General features: G+C 25.8%; 1 protein-coding gene and 2 non-coding genes across 3 annotated transcripts; all 3 read left to right on the top strand.

Annotated features, from left to right (window-relative positions):
- Nucleotides 1–10518: 10518 nt before the first annotated feature.
- On the top strand, nucleotides 10519–10601 carry Trnal-cag (transfer RNA leucine (anticodon CAG)). The gene has a single exon. It is a non-coding gene; the product is annotated as a tRNA-Leu (tRNA).
- A 1398-nt stretch (nucleotides 10602–11999) lies between these two features.
- On the top strand, nucleotides 12000–12072 carry Trnar-acg (transfer RNA arginine (anticodon ACG)). The gene has a single exon. It is a non-coding gene; the product is annotated as a tRNA-Arg (tRNA).
- Nucleotides 12073–12872: 800 nt separating this feature from the next.
- Nucleotides 12873–17407, top strand: LOC145828941 (osteoclast-stimulating factor 1-like). The gene is made up of 2 exons (XM_082936686.1): nucleotides 12873–13159; nucleotides 17017–17407. The coding sequence occupies exons 1-2, from the start codon at nucleotides 12900–12902 to the stop codon at nucleotides 17405–17407; spliced, it is 651 nt and encodes a 216-aa protein (XP_082792812.1). The 5' UTR covers nucleotides 12873–12899.
- Nucleotides 17408–19345: the final 1938 nt, after the last annotated feature.

Here is a 19345-nt window from a genome sequence, read left to right as displayed (position 1 = left end):
TTAGTTATTTCTTTAAATTTTCATGCATGAGTAAGTTTTTAAATAACATTATAGTTAAGCAACATTGTTATGTGCAGTTAAGTATTTCATTTTACTTGAAGAGGCCGCAATTTTTTGTCACCGAAACCTGGTTGTAAAGAAAATATTTAATTTGCACATCTTTATTTGAATGAAAACTTTTTATTCAAAACTTGTCTGAAATTTTCATACTCTAAAAGAAACAGAATTTTACTTCATACTTTGAGCCTTTATTTTTAAGCTAATGAAAAAATTTGTAAAAAAACAACACATTTGTAAAACATTTTTCCACTTTCTAAACTTTTAGAACGCTTTTTGTGTTTATAATGGATAAAACTTGTTCTAACTTCTAAAGAAAAGAATAATACTTTAATAACTAAAACTTTATAAACTGAAGACTTAACTCTTGTTATAACTATGTTTTAAAAATAAAAAAGGGAACTAGAATTTTAGTTTGATAAAGTTAAATCTAAAATATTTTTTTTGATGAATCATATGTAGGACAGAGCTGTCTAATCCAAAAATGTTACAACAAAGTACACTATGTACCAAATTAGTGTATGACTTAAAAATAGCAAATGACTTGAAACATTTAAATTTCAAGAATAGAATTTGTCATTATGGTATAGTTTGAAAACTTCTGATATAGTTTGAAAACTAAAACAAACATGTTAGAAACAAAATACATAACAAATTAAAATAAAATTTGTTTTATTCATTTTATAGAATAGTACTTATTTTACTAAACTTATTTTAAATTTATGTCTTAAACTGTTTACTTAGATAAAATCATAGTAGATTTTAAGAAAATTTAAATAAAAACTTAAGTCAAATGTTTACATTTGTTTTACAAACCTAAATTAAAGCAACAAAACAATCATATTATAACTAAAAAAATCAGAAACATTTTACTTAGATATTCAAAAAACTGTTTAAATTCCTTTAAAGAGCATAGGGCGGTGAGTGGAGGTTAATCACATTTTTTTGCATCTTAATTTTATTTCAAAGATATTTAAATTACCTAACAGCTGCTTTTTACTGTTTCTTATAATGAAAATTATTTTCGAGATGTAGAGAATGTAACAAAGTCAAAGAGTTCAATAGGATCTTTATGAAAGGTCCAATGAAAAATGCAAAAAAAGGCTTTATTAAAAATATATCATCTCCAGTAGCTTTTAAGCAATTTTCTCAGTTTTTGTGACTATAGTCTTAATTTAATTATTAACAATTCTACCAGAGAGAGATCAGAAACTTTGAGTAAAAATATAACTATTCTTAAACGATAAAACAACAACTGTTTATTTTTTCTTCTTTTGGTTATAAAGCTTTAATTATTTAATGTTTTTATAACATTTTCAATAGTAAATTTCCTCATATTACAAGAACAATTTTCTATACATTTGAGGAAAGTAGCTTTAAAATGAAGAAAAAGATAGATTCCTGGTTAATTTTTAAGTAGCATTAAAAAATTTTGGCCCTTACGTTATTATCAGAAACCTTTGGGAAAAATGGCTATACCTTAAAATTTAGATAAAGTTTTTGAATTTTATAAAAAAATAGTTTTTTAGTTCATATTTGAGTATTCATATACTATCCAAAGATATTTTTTTAGCTTAATTGCTTCTAGCTTCCTTTGTCCTTATCTAGAAAACAGTTTTTTAAAGTTAATAGCAGTAATTTCAATTATAACTGAAATGACAGTTGTTAGAAACAAAAGCATCGACAATTGATATTTATATATTTACTTTACTAGTACTCTACACAAAATTTTGAAAACCCATAAGTATATTTAAAACTAAATGTTTAAGTTTCAGTACTGTGAGATTAAGTTTTCTTTTTTGTTGATTACATTTTTGTTGATTACATTTAATTCATTAAGAATATTTTTTCTGTTTTGTTTCTATCTCATTAACATATTAAGTTAAAATTAAGTTAACTTTACTTATGACAATACATACATTTCAAATAAGATTGTAAACATTTTTAAAAATTTTACTGTTTTTGTCAATGATAAACATATAAGTATTTATACAAACTACCACATGTGAAAAAAATGGTAATAAATTTAAATTGTAGCTTTTAATTTATACAAGTTTAAGATTTAAAAAATACTTTTATAGCACAACTTTAATTTAAACGTTTTTGTGAACGTATATGTTAAGTATGTTATTTTATACTAATTTTTTCAAGTATTAAAATACCAACAGTATAAAAAAAAAGTTTGAGAAGCACAAACTTTATCAATAAATATTTCATGTGAGTAATTTTATTTTATTTTGCTTACACTAATGTAACCATTAATAACCAATAATTCAAAATAAAATAATAAATATCAAAAATATAAACTCATGTATTTTTGAGTACAATATGAAAACTGTATGCATATTTTTAATATACTACTGTAGTTTATTCAACCTATTTGATATGCTTATAAAAAATAATGCTTTATATTATTCAATATCTTACACAATAAGTTAAAAAATGATAATTTATAACACACATCTAAGCAGTTAGAGCTTGAACATTTAGAATTTGATCACAACAGGGTAATATTAATGTAATTTATTAGCTATGCAAAGTTGTTTGATAATATCAAAATTTTAAAGAAAACCCTTTTTTAAACACAATAAAGTCATTTAAAAATAACAGTTTTTTTTTTCAATAAAGGTTTTACAAATATTTTATAAACTTTTAACTTCCTTGAAAAGTAATGATCAAAGATCTAAACTAGCTACAAAAAAAAATTCCACATTTATTGAAATGTGTTATAAGACTGTTTAGACCAGTGGTCGGCACGGTGTACACTGGTGCACACTAGTGTACATGAAATTTATTTTAGGGTGCATGAGATTTTTGGGGTGCATGAAACTTGTTTTAGGGTACATGAATTTTTTTTCGCGCAGAAACTAAATTAAAGTTTTTTTTTTTTAAACTTTCTTCATTTAAGATATTTTAAACCTTGATATCTAATTGACCATTTTGTTAATACATCATGTTAATAAAACGACCATTTTCGTACTATCCTAGTTCTATTCTGTTACATTATGTAAAATCTCTTCCACCTTCAGCCACCCCAAGAATAACTGGAGCAAGCAAATCTCATAGAATCTAAAAACAAGATAGCGGTTAGTATTCTATTAATGTTCAATTTTATTAACTAATAATGTTCAAAAGCGTTTTGCTACATTAAAAATCACTATATTATTCAGCTTAAACAACTAATGTTTAAAAAAAAAACTGTTAGGCCAAAAAAATTCAATTATGTTTTACTTATAATAAAATTAAAGTATAGGAAAGGTCAATAAAATCAGGGCTGACACATACTTAGCTCTTTAAGAATTTTTAAGTCTAGTTTTAAATTATGAAAAACCTAAACAATTGAGGCTAGTATAAAATATTTACCAAAACTCAACATGACTGAGACTAGTTATAAATTTCTTGAAATCTTTGGTTTTTTGATATCTTTTAAAAATCTTCAACTGTTGCTTTATTTAAAATTTTTAAAGTTTGTAATTAATTGTTAATATTACAAAATTCAATATCTATAAATGTCGAACTTTCATTGTAATTTAAATTATTTTTTGCTTATATACCACTCTTTAAGGCTAGCTAGTGTACTAAGTCTAGTCTTTAGTCACTCAGACTTATTTTCTGACTTTAAAAGTCGTTGAAATGTAATAGTGTCAAACTTAATTTAAAAATTTAAAATACTTAAACTCTGGTTGACCATAGTTCAGTTAAAGTCTCATTAAAAATTTTTGCTAGTATGGTAACTTTTCTCAAATTTAATGCTAGTTTTTAAGACTCATTTTAATGACATAATTGAGTTTTCAAATTTGTTTTTTGTTTGTAATTTATTTTTGTTGACCACATAATTTTTGGTTTTGTAATTTAAAATAAAAGATAAATGACTACACTTTTATTTGGTCACTAAGAAAGAAATTTTACTTTTTTCTACTGAGTATTTTTGGCCTTGATAATAATAACTTTTACAGGGCTGCCTAAAATCCTGGAAAAACCTGGAGTTTGACAATTTAGGCTAAAAACCTGAAATTTGAGAAATTTTGGAAAAAAAACCTGGAATTTGAACAAAACTTACTAAAAAACCTGGAATGTTAAACAATTTTTACATTTAAACAAAAATATCTTGATTGTCAGAAAAAATGTACCATATAGATTAAACTTTTGTTATCATCAAAAATTTTTTCACCATCAAATTTTTTTTTCATCATCAAAAAAAAAATTAATAAGCTTTCTATGTCTTTATTCTATTTAACACAGTTTTTTTATTAACTTTTTACTAACTTTAAAATAAAATTATACTCAAAAATGTGTACTTTTGAAAACCTGGAGGTAATTAAGAAAACCTGGAGAAAATTTGACAAAAACATTTGGCAACCTTAGTAATAGCAACCCTGTTAATAGTTTTTTTTACCACAAACATGACAATGTTTTAAGTATAAGTTATTATATCTGTCAAAATTAAGTTTGTTTCATAGTCTTTATTACTTTTTTACAGTTAGACTAAAAGTTCTAGGAGAACTGAGGTCAACTTAGTTTTATTTAGAATTTTTACAAAGAAAATAGTCTGACTGAGCTGGTATTTATTTTCTTTGTAACTTTAGCTTGATTTAATATATCTAGCCTTATTTTATCTGTAGATGTTTTATTCTCATTTGTTTGAAGCAAGTTATTTTGTTTTTATGTTAGGTTTTTAGGTATCAAGCATCATTAACAGTATTTTGTAAGTAGTTATTGTTAATAGAAAAATCTATTATTAACCAAACATTTCAAGTTTTATGTGTAAAATATAAACAAAATTTAATTAAAAAAAAATTACAATTTTAACTTACTTGAATATTGTTTCAAATTGGTTTTTTCTGATAGTTCTTTTATTCATAGTTTTATATAATTTTAAATGTCCTCGCAATTTATTTAAATAGGCCATAAAATAAATTAGGGAGAAATAGGTTTGAAGAATAAATACAGTCATGTCACACATTTGGTATAGTTTGAACTTCATTGAAAAGCTCTAGCTGAATGATACAAGTTTATTTTAATTCCCTAGCCCTAGCAAATTTCCGGCTAGATTGGTAATTTTTCTTAACTTCAAGCTACTTTTTATGACAAGTTTTACTTTAAATGTCAAGTATTTAAGTTATTGAAAATGTTTTCTATTTGTAGATATTTGTTAGTCATATCACTTTTTGTTATCTAATTTAAAAGTAAAAAAATCATGATAACTCAAAAAATATTTTTCTTTACACCCTTTTTAAATTTTAACTGAGACTTATTTTATATTTTTTGAGATTTCTTTTAACAAGAATAGTAAGGATTTTAAAGAAATCCAGGTTGTTTAAAAAATTTTTCTTAACTTCAGTATCTTAAACATAAATTAAAATACATGGAAATACATCATTAATGTTTTAATAATAACAGAGTTGCCACTTTACCTTGAAAAACCTGGAATTTGACAATTTTGGCAAAATTTTTTTTGGCAAAACCTGGAATTTGAGAAATTTTGCTTTAAACCTGGAATTTCAAACAATTATCACTAAAAAAACTTGGAATTTAAGCAATTTTCACATGTTCAGTAGTAAAATTTCGATTTTACTAAAAAAATCTATCATATAAATAAAATTTAGGCACCATCAAAAATATTTTTACAGTATATTTTCAATGTATTGATACTGTTTAACACAATTTCTTGCCTTAAATCTAATTTCAAACTAAAAATAGACTCAAAAATGTGTGCTTTTGAAAACCTGGAAGAAATTTGTAAAACCCTGAAAAAAAATTTGAAACAACTAGTTGCAACCCTGTAATAATTAAGTTCTATATATTTTAATAGGTTTTGATTTATACCATAAACAAGACAAAAAATATACCATTCACCTTCTGATAAGTAAATATACAAATAATTTGAAACAATATTTAGTTTTTAAAGACTAGTTAGTTTTTGTTCTTCTGCTTAAATTTTATACATAAGAAAAAAAAATAACCAGTACTCAAACAAAAAAATGTTTCAAATTATTTGTATATTTATTTAACAGAAGGTGAGTGGTATATGTAACTTGTATAAAAGAAAGTTTTCAACAATAAATGAGATTTACATTTGAAAGATAACTTACAGATAAGACTTATCTTATATGCGTGGAGCTTTGGAAAGAGACATCACACCTCGATTTGAAGAAATTGCCAGACAAGTTGAACCAAAACCCTGTAGCAGTTCCAACAAGCAGCTCATTTTGGTAAGATAGTTTTAGAATAATAGGTCTTTTGGTATTATAGTCTCTTATATTACACTAAAAAATTACAAGTCAATGTCTCTTCTATTAATGTTGAATGTAATCTTAAAATTATACAAAAATTATTTACCTATTTTTATAAGTGTAAAATAACTCTTGAGATAAATCTAATTATTAATATTTTAATTTATATCAAATTACATTAACTCAATTGTTATAATTTATAATCATTAAAATTTTATTTAGTTAGAAAAAAACATTTGTTTTTATTTGATAAAGCTTTGTTTTGCTTTTGAACATTGTAGTTTTCTTTTTTTAATGTTATAGCTCATTTTATTATTACTTCTTTTAATAAGTTAAAATAATTTGATAGTAGAATCTAAATTCCAAAACATACTTTTTAAAACTAAAAATATATTTAATTTTGTTTTTTTCTGTAAAAAAGACATATAAAAGGTTAAATTATTGATAAAATCAAGTTTTAAAACATTTCAGGTTAAAACTTACCTTTTGACATAAAATTCAATATATATTTTATTTGTTTACATGTTAGATACCATTATACAGTTTTTGTTTTATGTTTGTTATTAATAAAAAATAATTATAGTTTTAAATTTTAATAGTCTGATTTTCATCAAGTTTTTTTAGAGTTTAAATTTTAACTGTAAAGTTTTATTCTTTTTCATTTTTTAGCTCATTATAATTTTGATAAAAGTTGGGTATGCAATTCGATGACCGAGAGGTCTTTTTGTGTATCCAGGTCCTTCAACCAAAAATTAATTTCAGCAACTTTGTTCAATAAATCTCATTAAGACTGAAGAATATTAAGCATTAACTTTAAAACCTAATATTTTTAGGCTTGATCAATACCGTTCTAGCAACAAGACCCACCCAGTTCCAGATCAACTACCGGATTTTGCAGTGATAATTTTTCATGTCTTTTTTTTTGTCAATTTTTATCGTTATTTGTTTGTGGCAATACCTTTTTAAAACACAGATAGTAATCGCTTAATAATAGGTCATTAAATTAGTTTAACTATATATTTAAATTTATCATTTAAAAAAAGTACCAAGACTACTGATTGTTAATTGGGGTTGTGGTAATGAATTAAATTAATCTAGTTAGTATTTTAGACCTGGGTGATACAAGTAAAATATTGTAAAAATAATATAAGATAACTGATATTAAAAGATTTTTAAAATGGCAAAAACATAGGGTAACTGGTAATTTCAAAGTCAGCGGGTTAAAATTAAGTGGGTGTTACCGAAATGTTAGTAAAAAATCGATTAAAATATTTTACACATTCTTGAACACCAGCGGCGCTAATGAGTGCGAAGTGGGGTGCACAGAATTTTAATTTTGAGATTTAGGGTTCACGGATTCGAAATACCGTGCCGACCACTGGTTTAGACTGTTATTATATAAATTGTATAACATATTTTATATTAAAATTTTAAGCACTTGCAATAATTAACTTTCTTTACATTATTATAAATTATCATTCTTTATCAGAAATATAAATCATAAATGTGTATGAATCTAATCAAATTAGGTAGTTTTTTTAATCAAACAACTAAATTTAAATATAATATCAAGTAGTTAATTTCAATAAAGCTAGTTTTTTAAATAACTAAATACCTAAATTCAACTTACCTTTATAATTTCCATTTCTAATAGTTTTGAACTAAAAAAAATTTGGTACAGAAAACCAACAGAAGAAGTGTACTTAAATCAAATTTATTGTTTTTGCTTCTCAACTTCACCTTTTTGGCACAAGCTAAGTAAAAAGTGGTTCATTTTGTAAATTCAATATTTAGTTTAAAGTTTGAGTTATGTAAAAAATTATTGCTGAAAGTAAAAGTATTTCCTTCGAAATACTTGTTTAATTTACTTGATTAAAACTTAAAAACAAATCAATACACATGTTGTAAAGTTTTTAAGTAAGTAACTTATTGAAATTTTTATAGTCAAAAACATTGTTGGATAATATAAAACTTTTACAGCTAAAAATACTTACAAGTTTAATAGTTTTTTTTTACTAACTTTAACCGCTCAGTTTATTAATGAAAAAAAAAAATAATATAATTTTACCACATTATAATTTATATTTATAAGACACTGTTAATTTAGCTTTACTAGTAAAATTTGATGGATAGTAGTTAAAACATATTATTTTTGCATACTAGTAACAGGTCGTTACTTTATAGAAGTGTATCAAATAAAACGTTCATAACTTAAGGCACTTTCAAAAAGCCGTTATAATTGTCATACAATATCTTAATATACGTCACTTATAATGGGTAAAAATTAAATACTTAGATTAGTTTGTTAGAGCGCCGTGCTAACATCGCGAATGTCGCGGGTATGACCCCTTTACTGGCCATGTTTTTTGTAAATAATAAATTAGCTTAGTTTTAATAATAGGTTTTTGAGAATCTAAATACATGTAGACACTAGACACTACTTCTTAATGGTATGAGTATTTTTTTTTATTGTGTAATATATATATATATATATAATGTTCAATTCTTACGTCATATTGTTTTTGTTTTTTTGTAAACTTTTGCATCTTTGTTTACCAAAGTGCTTTTTATTTAAAATTTGAACTGTTGAACTGGCTGAAGATTAGAGACAATTTTGTTTTTATGAAACACATGTTCCAGCACTTTTAAAATCGTCATTTCAATAAATTATTTAAAAGCCCTTCAAGTGGGCTCAGTAGAAGGTGTTCAAGTTTGAACATTAACCTTATTTTATTTATATAAAAGTTTATTTCAAGATGTAAAACTCTAAGGACTCGAGTTTCGTGCCTATGCACTCATCAGCTTCAAAACAAGTTTAAAATAAAGCACAAAACAAAGCACACAAATGAAAGTTAAATTAATTTAGCATAAAACGGCTTGTGCAAAAATTAATTTACCAATTGACAATAAACTGGCAAAAATTCATAAAACTTCAGTGAGTAAATATATACTACGACAGATAATTGAAAGAGATAAAGATAAAATTAAGGTACGAATTGAAATTTAGATTATTTTAAGATGAAATTAAAACTTTTAAACTTTAAAAGCGTTTTTTTTATATGTCTACAAGACGATACAAACTTGCTTCTTTTATTTAGGCATCTCTTGTCTTTCAGTGCATATACAACGGCTGTTGCTTCTTATATGTATGCAAAACAATGAAAATTCACTACTCTTTTTTAAGCAAACCTCTTGTATAACGTTTAAACAACAAATATGTTTTCGTTATATGAAACAATTGTACTATTTTAATTTAATTTAAAAATTTAAAAATAATATTCTAAATTCCTTCAAACCGAGCTTATTGAAGATTGATTGAGTTAAACAAACATAGTTATATATAATTTATTAGAAAAAAAACATTCGAAAAAAAAACAGTACACATGTTTAGAAAACGCTTTACATTCAATATTTAGGTGTTTAAAAATAAAATAAGTCAAATGTACATAGAATTAGTTTATAAGTTACAAAAATAAGCAAATAACATTTTGTCGTAGTTATGAAATTTTGCACAAAATGCATATAAGTGCAAAAATTTAATTTTGTTGGAAACAAATAACTAAAGTTACAAAACCACAAAATTCCAAGTTTCAAAATTTATTAAACTTTAAGATAAGATTATAATGGTCTTTGCTTTTTATGTAATCAACTAATGTTATCTACTTTCGAAATATTTCGAATTCAAATAGCTGAAAATAATATGCAAAAGCATATATAAAACAATTGTAATTTTTTTGGAATGGTACATTTTATGATAAACTATTTATAAGTCCAAAAATAAGCTTAGCGAAAATTCTTTTATATATAAATATACAATTATATATACTTGCATTTTGCATCTTAGACGTTTCTAACTTTGACTAGGTAATTTAATGACGTAATATTGCTTAAAATTTTAGTTTAACTTAATTTATTTTGCTATTACTTTATTACTTTTTTATCTACCCAAAAATACACATATGTGAATTTAATTCAATGAGCGAGGTTGAACATCATATACAAACTAATTTCGCAAAATTTTGCAAAAGAAAAAACAACTATATTTGACTTTTACTTTTCAGACTGTCAGTAGTCATAAATTATAGCAAAACTAAAAAAAAAGCTAAGGAGCTTAAAAAGTTAGTTGTTACGTATATCTCTATTTTATTTGTAATATACTTTTGGACACAGGCAGAAATTGATTTTGATGTATAAGGTTTATAATGTGTATGAAACAACTTTCCCATGTGGCAGGATGGCCGAGTGGTCTAAGGCGCTGCGTTCAGGTCGCAGTCTACATTGTAGGCGCGGGTTCGAATCCCGCTCCTGTCATTGTTTTTATTGTATATAAACTTTTAATTGTTTTATTTAAATTTACTTTTAGTTGTGACATTTAGTTATATTGATAATAGCTTAATATCCATACTTAATAAATATATTTACTAAAAAATATTACTATTATTAGAAATTTGTGTTATGATTAAAATACTACTATAACTTCTTGGTTCTCTATTTCACACATACTTTAGAAAGAAAAGTAATTTTATTTATAGCACTAAAACCCGTGAAAAAATTTGAAGTTATAATTTTATGATTTTTTGTAATTTGTTTATTCCAGTACTTTATATTTGAGTAACTACTTTTAATTTAAATAGCCGATGATTGTAGCAAAAAGCTACATAAAACAGTTGTTGTTTTATTTTCAGTTTTGCATTTTAATTAAATATGTAAAAGCCGGATCTGTGAAGATTGATTTGGTTGAATAATATTTTTTATTATCCTTATATATTGTATTACTTTATATAATTTTTCAAGAAAATGCGATTTTAAAAATTCCAGAACATATGTTTCATAAAAACACAAAAAAAATGTCTTTAGTCTTCAGCTGGTTCAACTTAAAATAGATAATTAAACAATTTGTTTTTGTCTTTATAAAACATATGTTCTGAAGTTTTTAAAATTGCATTTTCTTAATAAGTTATATATGTATATATAGAAAATAAAGTAATTATTTAATTTTTATCACTTTCTACAGAGCCAACTTTAAGGGCTTTTAAATAATTTAATAGGAAAATGCGATTTTAAAAATTTCAGAACATATATTTAATAAAGACAAAAAAAGGTTGTCTTAATCTTCAGCTGATTCTATTTAAAAAAGCGTATTGGTAAACAGAGATGCAAAAGTTATTTTCATAAATATAGTTTTATTTTCACTTCTATTTTTATTTTAGTTCATCGCTCTGTACTTTTTTTTACAAATTTTTTTTTGTATATGATGAGCAATATAAATATCTAATACACTAACTTTTCTTGTTTAACTTCATTTTTATTACATCGTTTTAATGCAGAGCAGCTCTTCAGATACAAAATAAATCTGTAAAACAATATAAAGAGCGATGAAGTAAAATAAAAATAGAAGTAAAATTAAAACTATAAAAATTAAATTTATCGAGTAACCTTAAAGAAAACTCTCTTAAATCTATATGTATGTATAATAAATAAAAAAGTTAAAAAGAGAGGAAATGAAATATTTTAATACTGAAGATTGATACAACTAAGTTTTTACTTAAAGCTGTAATATTACTTGTCAATTGTATTGAAATTTGATCTAACTATGACCTGTTAAAATTTGATATATTGATAACGCGTTGTAGCACTGAAAAATATGAAATATCTATTTCATGCGCTTATTATAAATACATATACTCTAATATAAGATGGCAAGCGACCGGCCGCGTGGCCCAATGGATAAGGCGTCCGGCTACGAACCGGAAGATTGTGGGTTCGAGTCCCATCGTGGTCATTTTTGTTTTAGTTTCTAAACTTTGAGAGTTGACCTTAAAAGTTAAATTTTTAAATGCAATCATTTATAATAAATAATAAAGAAAATCTTTTTATGTACATTTTTATTTAACAGCAAGTAACTAAAAAACAAAATTATTGTATGATAAACCAAATAAAGCGAAATAGTAACATTTAAAGCTTACATTGCAGGGACAAATAGCATGTAATTCTACAACACCTAATAACAAAATTCTTTCTTATATTTTTAAGAAATTTTATGTTTATCACTACTGGTTAAGGAGACCTGTGAATGTTTTTTTTTTTGAACAAAAATGTTCAATTCTAATTAAAAAAAAAATTACAGTAGATTGTGTTAAGTTAAATTTGTAAAAGAAGCACTTTTTAAACTGCTGGAATTGATTCGTCGTAATTATGTACTTTAAATAAATAAAGATAAGTTTAATTAAAAATTACATATAAAGTTTTTTTTTCGCTGACTCAGTTTTTTTCAGTATTTTTGAGCTTAGACTAACCTTTATGTATACTAGCCATACAAGTTTATAAGTAAACAAAATTTTCTAGTAAAACTTAACTTAGTGGTTATGTTTTCAATGATAAAACTATTATTTTCATGACAAACTTTTTTTTCTTATTTCTAGTTTGTAATTTTCTTTATTTTAGAAGGTTCAAACTAAATAGAAAAACTTTTTAAATGTAAAGCTATTGACTTTAACTAAAACTAGTAACTTTCAAAACTAAAACTGTCAACATTCATAAAGTAAAACAAACAAACGAAAATAAATTTACAGACACATTTATCTAAACAACTAGCAAGCAAACCAAATAATGTCGGCGAGAAAACCACCACCGAAGCTGGCCCCCAAACCGGGCATGGTCAAGGTGTACAAGGCGCTGTACTCGTACCAGGCCCAGCAGCTCGACGAGCTGTCGTTCGACGAGGACGAGCGAGTGTTCGTCGTGGACCAATCGGAAGACGACTGGTGGCGGGCCACGGTGAAGGGGAAGACCGGGCTGGTGCCCAGCAACTATTTTGCGGAAGACATCAACTCAACTGTGACCCTGCCCATGCACGAAGCTGCTAAAAGGTTTTTAAATATTTGAATATTTTCCTTATAATAATTATATTTTTGTATTTCAAACAGATTAGTTGTCTAAATTTGTTTTATATACGTTTGGTAAAATAATTCATAAAGAGTAAATTATTTTCAATAAATTAACCCAAAAAATTGTTTTGTTGTACTCAAAACATTTTCATTGAGCATTAAATTATTTGACTAAAACATGTTAATATAGTTTAAAGCTTCAGAAAATTTAATACTTGAAACTCTAAGTTATTATCATTTTTTATTTGTCTTATCTTTTAATAAATATTATATGCTTGAAAACAGTTTGATATTTTAACAAGTTTTCATAGCTCTTCTTTTTCACATGAAAACTTTTATTTAACAAGTGTTAAAATCTCATATTTTTTACTGTTTTGTGGTTTTATTGCTTGGTCAATATATTTTATGATATTTTTACTGCCAAGTATTTTATCATAAAATAACCATTAAAACAGCCGCAAAAAACATTAATAAATTAAAATATAAGTATAGTTTCAATAAAAACTGTATTTTAATTTCTAGTTTAACTTATTCTTATTTTAGTTTTCAAATGATGTGAAAAAGCTATAACTATAGTAAATACTTATTATTAATAAATTTTTCATTTTGTTTTAAATTTTATTACACAAAGCTTTTTAAAACTATACGAGTTTCTTTCTCAAGTGATAAATAAAAAGTGAAGGTTGAAAATAATTTTTAGTTAGTGAACAGCTTAAAAAATAACTTTAAATTATGATGTATGAATAAATTCAAATAAAAACAAAATTTAGAGATTTAGCAAGTAAAACTAAAGTTAAGGTATGTTAATTAATAGATTGTTAGTAATTTTGTTTTTCTATTTAATGCTATTTGCGTATTTAAATTAGGTTGCTCTTCTCAATCTATATTGATTCCAGGCTGTAGAGTTCGCTTGTTTACATCGTTTCAAAACTTTAAAGTTTTGAACTGTGTTAGAGTCTTGACAGGGTGTGCAATTAAAAAGATGTTCACAATCAAATAGCACAATATTTGAACATGTTTTTAATTGCACACCCTGTCAAAACTCTGACATAGTTTAAAACTTTAAATTTTGAAACGATGTTAAAAAAGCGAACTCTACAGCCTGGAATCATCATTGTGCATCATAAATAAACTTTTCTGTTGTGTCACGAAAGTCGATTATGCAATTAAAGGTTCGGTTAATTTTTTACTTGTTGAAATTTTCTTATCGATTGAGGAATAGCGACCTAATTTAAATACGCAAATAGCATTAAGTGGAAAAGCAAAATTATTAACAATCTATTAACAAACACACCTTTACTTTAGTTTTAATTGCTAAATCTCTAATTTGTTTTTATTTGAACTTATTCGTACGTCATAATTCAAAGTTAATTTTTAAGCTGTTCACTCACCAAATTTTTTTTATAATTTCATTTATTATTTATCACTTGAGAATGAAACTCGTATAGTTTTGAAAAGCTTTGTGTAATAAAATATGAAACAAAATGAAAAATCTATCAATAATAAATTGCAAATGGTATATAAATAGTTCAAAAACCTTCCTATAATAGTTAAAAAAAAACAGTTTTATAATTTAGATACGGCCGGATATTGCCATTTTTGTCTGATATCCGGATCCGGCCGGATCTTGATATGAAAAAAAGATCTGGATCCGGTTCCGGCCGGATATCGATTTAAAAAAAGATCCGGATCCGGTTCCGGCCGGGTTCTAATTTGAAAAAAACTATCCGGATTCGGGTCGGGCCGGATCCTAACAGAGACTCGGCCCATTCGGATCTAGTTAGTAAAATAGAGCATACAGAAAAGTATTTTTTCAAAAACAAACCCTGTGTAAACCAGTCATTTTCGTCAGTTAAAATTAAACACTTACAGTGATTGGCTCATTTTGTACACATGACTAATTTACATTTGTTTAATTTAAACTATGAAATAAACATATCAGAAATGTAACTCTTTCCCTATGTTGTAAAATTAAAAACTTTACTACCAAATTGTTAACCTTATGGCTAGCTGTTCTACTGATTATTAGATTAAAGTAATTTTTTCAGTTTTTAAAAACCTCATTCTGACTCAGGCTAGTTTATACTCACTCTAGCTAGTTTTTTTTTGACTTAAACAGTAGCAACCCTGCTAGTTTGAAAATTTTTGGGAATTTTTGAAAATCTAAGGTTGCCTCAGGCTAGTTTAGTTTTTAATAAAAAATCAGGCTAGTTTTAAAATTTTTTGAAAAACTCAGGCTAGTTTTCTTTTAGATTCTGATTTTTGAATGAGTTTGAGCTGATCCAGTTTTCAATATTTTGTGATTTTCTAGTTAGTTTTGTTCAAGAAGATTTTGAGAGTAAACTAAAAAAAAAATAAGAACTAACTTATTAATTAATAACATCAACTTTAATTATCATAAGTGTGCCTTAAGTGGATTTTTGGAGATATCTTTTGGTGAAAAGATTCATAAGGTCAACAGTATCATAAAGTTAATTTTATTGAAAATTTTGGATTACAATAACTATGAACTTATCATAAGATTAGCTGTGATAGAAGAATATGGTTATGATTAGATAGGGTGATCAATTTTTTTCAACTTGTAATAATAATTTTCACAGAATTTTTTGTAGAACAACAGAGCAAAAACTAGTGATGTACCGGACTCACTATCCGGGTCCGGATCCGGCCGGATATTGCTATTTTTGTCTGATATCCGGTTCCGGCCGGATCTCGATTTGAAAAAAAATCCCGGATCCTAATTTGTAAAAAAAGTCCGGATCCGGGTCCGGCCAAACCCGAAATTGTGGGTCCGGTACATCACTATATATAATCAAATAGTTCTTATAGCACATAAAAATAAGCCGTTAGTAAAATCTTAATTTGTATTTTAAGTTAGTGTTATTTATGTATTAAGTATATACTAAATAGTTAAAAGTAAGCATTTTAATTTAAATATTAAGTATGACATGTTAGACCAGTGGTGGTCAAGGTGTACACTGGTGCACACTAGTGTACACGAAGTTTTTTTTTGGGTTCACAAAATTTTTTATGTACACGAAACTCATTTAGGGGTGCACGAAATTTTGCGATTACAAAAAAAAATACATAGAGTTAGATTAAGAATGTAATTAATAAAGTATTTAAAAAATACTAAACTAGGGATTTTGTAATAATTGCAGAGAAGTGTTTAATTAATAAGTATGTAAGACAAAGCCATATAACTAAAATATCATTGTGAAAATAAGGTAAAACAAATAAAGAGGTCAATTAAAAAGAGGATCAAATAAAAGTTTTCAGCTTCAGTTGTTAAACGGTTTGCACGTAACTACAAACTGAGCCATGAATTTTAAAGAGAATTGCACTAATAAAAGTGTTTACGTAGTCCCACCACTAGCGGCGCTTATTAAAATTAGATTTTGGGGTGCACCGATTTTATTTTGTGCAGCTTGGTGTACACAGAACTTGATTAGCTTGACGACCACTGTGTTAGACATCTTTAAAAAAATACTTTTTATACTTAGTTTATTCTGTTTTTTGATTATAAACTAGTGCTATTTGTAAATAGCTTACAGTTTAAGATTTAATTTTAAAACACATATGTAAAGCCAATTATTTTTATCAATGTAATTAAATGTTAACTTCATTGTGGTATAAAAACTTTTTTACTAAAACACTAATTTAAAAATTAAAAGTGCTGTTTCAATTAGTGAGCAATAATAACAATAATATACCTGACTGAAAGCTTTAGCAGATAAACTCGTAGTAATCAAATAAACTGTTGAATATCACTGATGTTATTATGTTAATCATTTTATGGATACTTATACAAGAAAACAAAAACACTTTTCTCAAAACAGGGGAAACATTTCGTTCCTGGAGGAGTGCCTGTTGACCAAAATCCCCTTCAACCAGCCCGACTCGTCCGGCAACACCCCATTGCACTGGGCGTGCAGGGGCGGCCACGTGGAGTGCGCGAGAGCGTTGCTTGGCAACCACCTCACCAACATCGACGCCAAGAACATGTTGGGGGAAACCCCACTTCACGGGGCCGCGTGGAAGGGCCACGACGACATCGTCGAGATGCTGGTTGCTAGGGGGGCGGATACCAACGCGCGTAGCAACGAGGGGAAAACCTCCGTTATGCTGACGAGTGACGCGGGTTGCAAGGCGTGGCTGACCAGGATGGAGAGGAGAAACACGTCTCGGTCCATGAACCAGGACGAAGACTACCTGGACGACTCGGATTAAAGAAAGTGAAATTGAATTGTTTCCTAATAATTAAAAATAAATTTATATAAAATTATTCCTAAATTTTAAGAATGTTGTTGTTTCTGTTGTTGCTTTTTTTATAATTTTTATTTAGAAAGTAATAATTTTTTTAATGATAGTGATCGTTTAGTTTTCATCATGCAAAATGTTTTTTTTGTTTTTCATAACCTAATCTCTCTTATCAAGTTTCAGTACTTTTTTCAACGTTCTTTTTAATAGATATTAATTTTTATGTGTTTTAAAATACTTCCACTAGTTAAGTTTTAATTAAATGTCAAAGTATTTGTTAAAAATCATATTCTATCTTGACTAAAACAAGTTTTTTTTTATAAATAACATTCAGAAACCTGATTTAAACTCCTTGCCTTGCAAAATTATAAAATTTATTTAGATATAAGTAACATAAAACTTTGCACTTAACAGCTAAATAAAAATATAGGAAAGTTTCAATATGCTGTATAAATTTTTTTAATACATTCCTTAAAGAATGTTCAAGTGTTGTGCTTAAAATTAATTTTTGTTTGTTATATTTTACACATTTTTATATTTTCTATTCAATGTTGTTTTACCAAATATTTTTAATAATCTACAGAATCTTCTACATTCGTTTTTGTGTATTTTTACTGTAAAATAAATAAATAAAAAAACTGGTTTTATTGCCGACTAAATCATTTATTTAGTTGTTTATTGGTAAATTGCTAGTAAGTAAGCTATGGAATATTGATAATAAAATTTTCTTATTAAAATAAACATAGAAGCATGTTTTTATAACAAGTTTTAAGAAATCAATGGTTTGAATATTACCAAAATTGAAATATAAAGTTTTTTGTTAAAAACTATTTTAAACACTAACATTTAGCTAAGCAGATTATTAATGTTTTATTTGTTTGTGGTTTTAAAGCGTAATATAAGGTTAAAAATGGAATGAATTATTTAATTTAGTTCTAGAAATTCTAGTGTTAAAAATTATATTTTGTCTCCTTTTTTTTTTGTTTTACAAGAATCTGTTTATGTCACATTTAGTCTTCTGAAGCTTATAGTGCTGCTAATGGAAAAATCAGTAGTTTATTAAATAATTTCGTAGCATACTGATAATTTATTTACAACAAACTTAAGGGCGTTAAAATCAATAAAACCAAGCAAAACTTATGGATACTTGTTTTACAGATTAACACCTAACAAGTTAAAAAAATATTTTTTTTTGATTTAAACAACAGTTTTAAAAGTCTTAGTTTTAAATATATTACTTTAGTTACCTGTTTTTTAACATACTAAAATAAACACTTTCAAACATACGGATTCATCTAAAGCTTGAAAGTTGAAAATCAAACAGATATTTGTAAACAATAATTGTACTTTGTTTAAAATCACTTCAATTGAGCTTATAAAACTATGCTCAATTTGAAAATTATATTGTTTCAAATAAACGACTTACTAGTGATTTAGGCAGTTTCACAGTGGCAACTGCAGTTAACTATGAGCTTATAAAACTATGCATAACTGCAGTTTCACAGTGACAACAATACCAGTGATTCATCAGTAACAACAAAATAAAATCATCAAACAAACAAAAAGTTAAAACAAGCTAAAGACTAAAATGGCATAGTGCATGAATTTTATCTTGTAGGAAATTTTAAAACAATTATAGCTTATAAAACGTTGTAATCGCTTGTTTATATAAACACTTAGTTTTATGACTGAAAAACTTAATAATAACAAAATAAGCTAAATTATATTTAGACTTGTTATAAAGTCTAGTCACCAAATGTTTAATTTGGTTAGTTTTTTGTTAAAGCTCATATTATATATTATTAAATTATATTATATATATTAATGATAAACTTTCCTTATTTTTGTGTTAGCATAAGTTCGAAAACAAAATAAATCTCAAAAGCATTTTAGTATGTAAAAAATATT

This window comes from Thalia democratica, chromosome 2, assembly GCF_965202585.1.
Source record: "Thalia democratica chromosome 2, ktThaDemo2.hap1.1, whole genome shotgun sequence".
Classification (NCBI taxonomy): Eukaryota; Metazoa; Chordata; class Thaliacea; order Salpida; family Salpidae; genus Thalia; species Thalia democratica.
The sequence above is the reverse complement of the archived record's forward strand: the minus strand, read 5'-3'. Positions and strand labels throughout refer to the sequence as shown.

Coding starts and splice junctions, on each gene's coding strand:
- LOC145828941 (XM_082936686.1), top strand. CDS start 12,900: ATGTCGGCGAGAAAACCACCACCGAAGCTGGCCCCCAAACCGGGCATG. Junction 13,160..17,016: donor ATGCACGAAGCTGCTAAAAG/GTTTTTAAATAT, acceptor TTCTCAAAACAG/GGGAAACATTTCGTTCCTGG.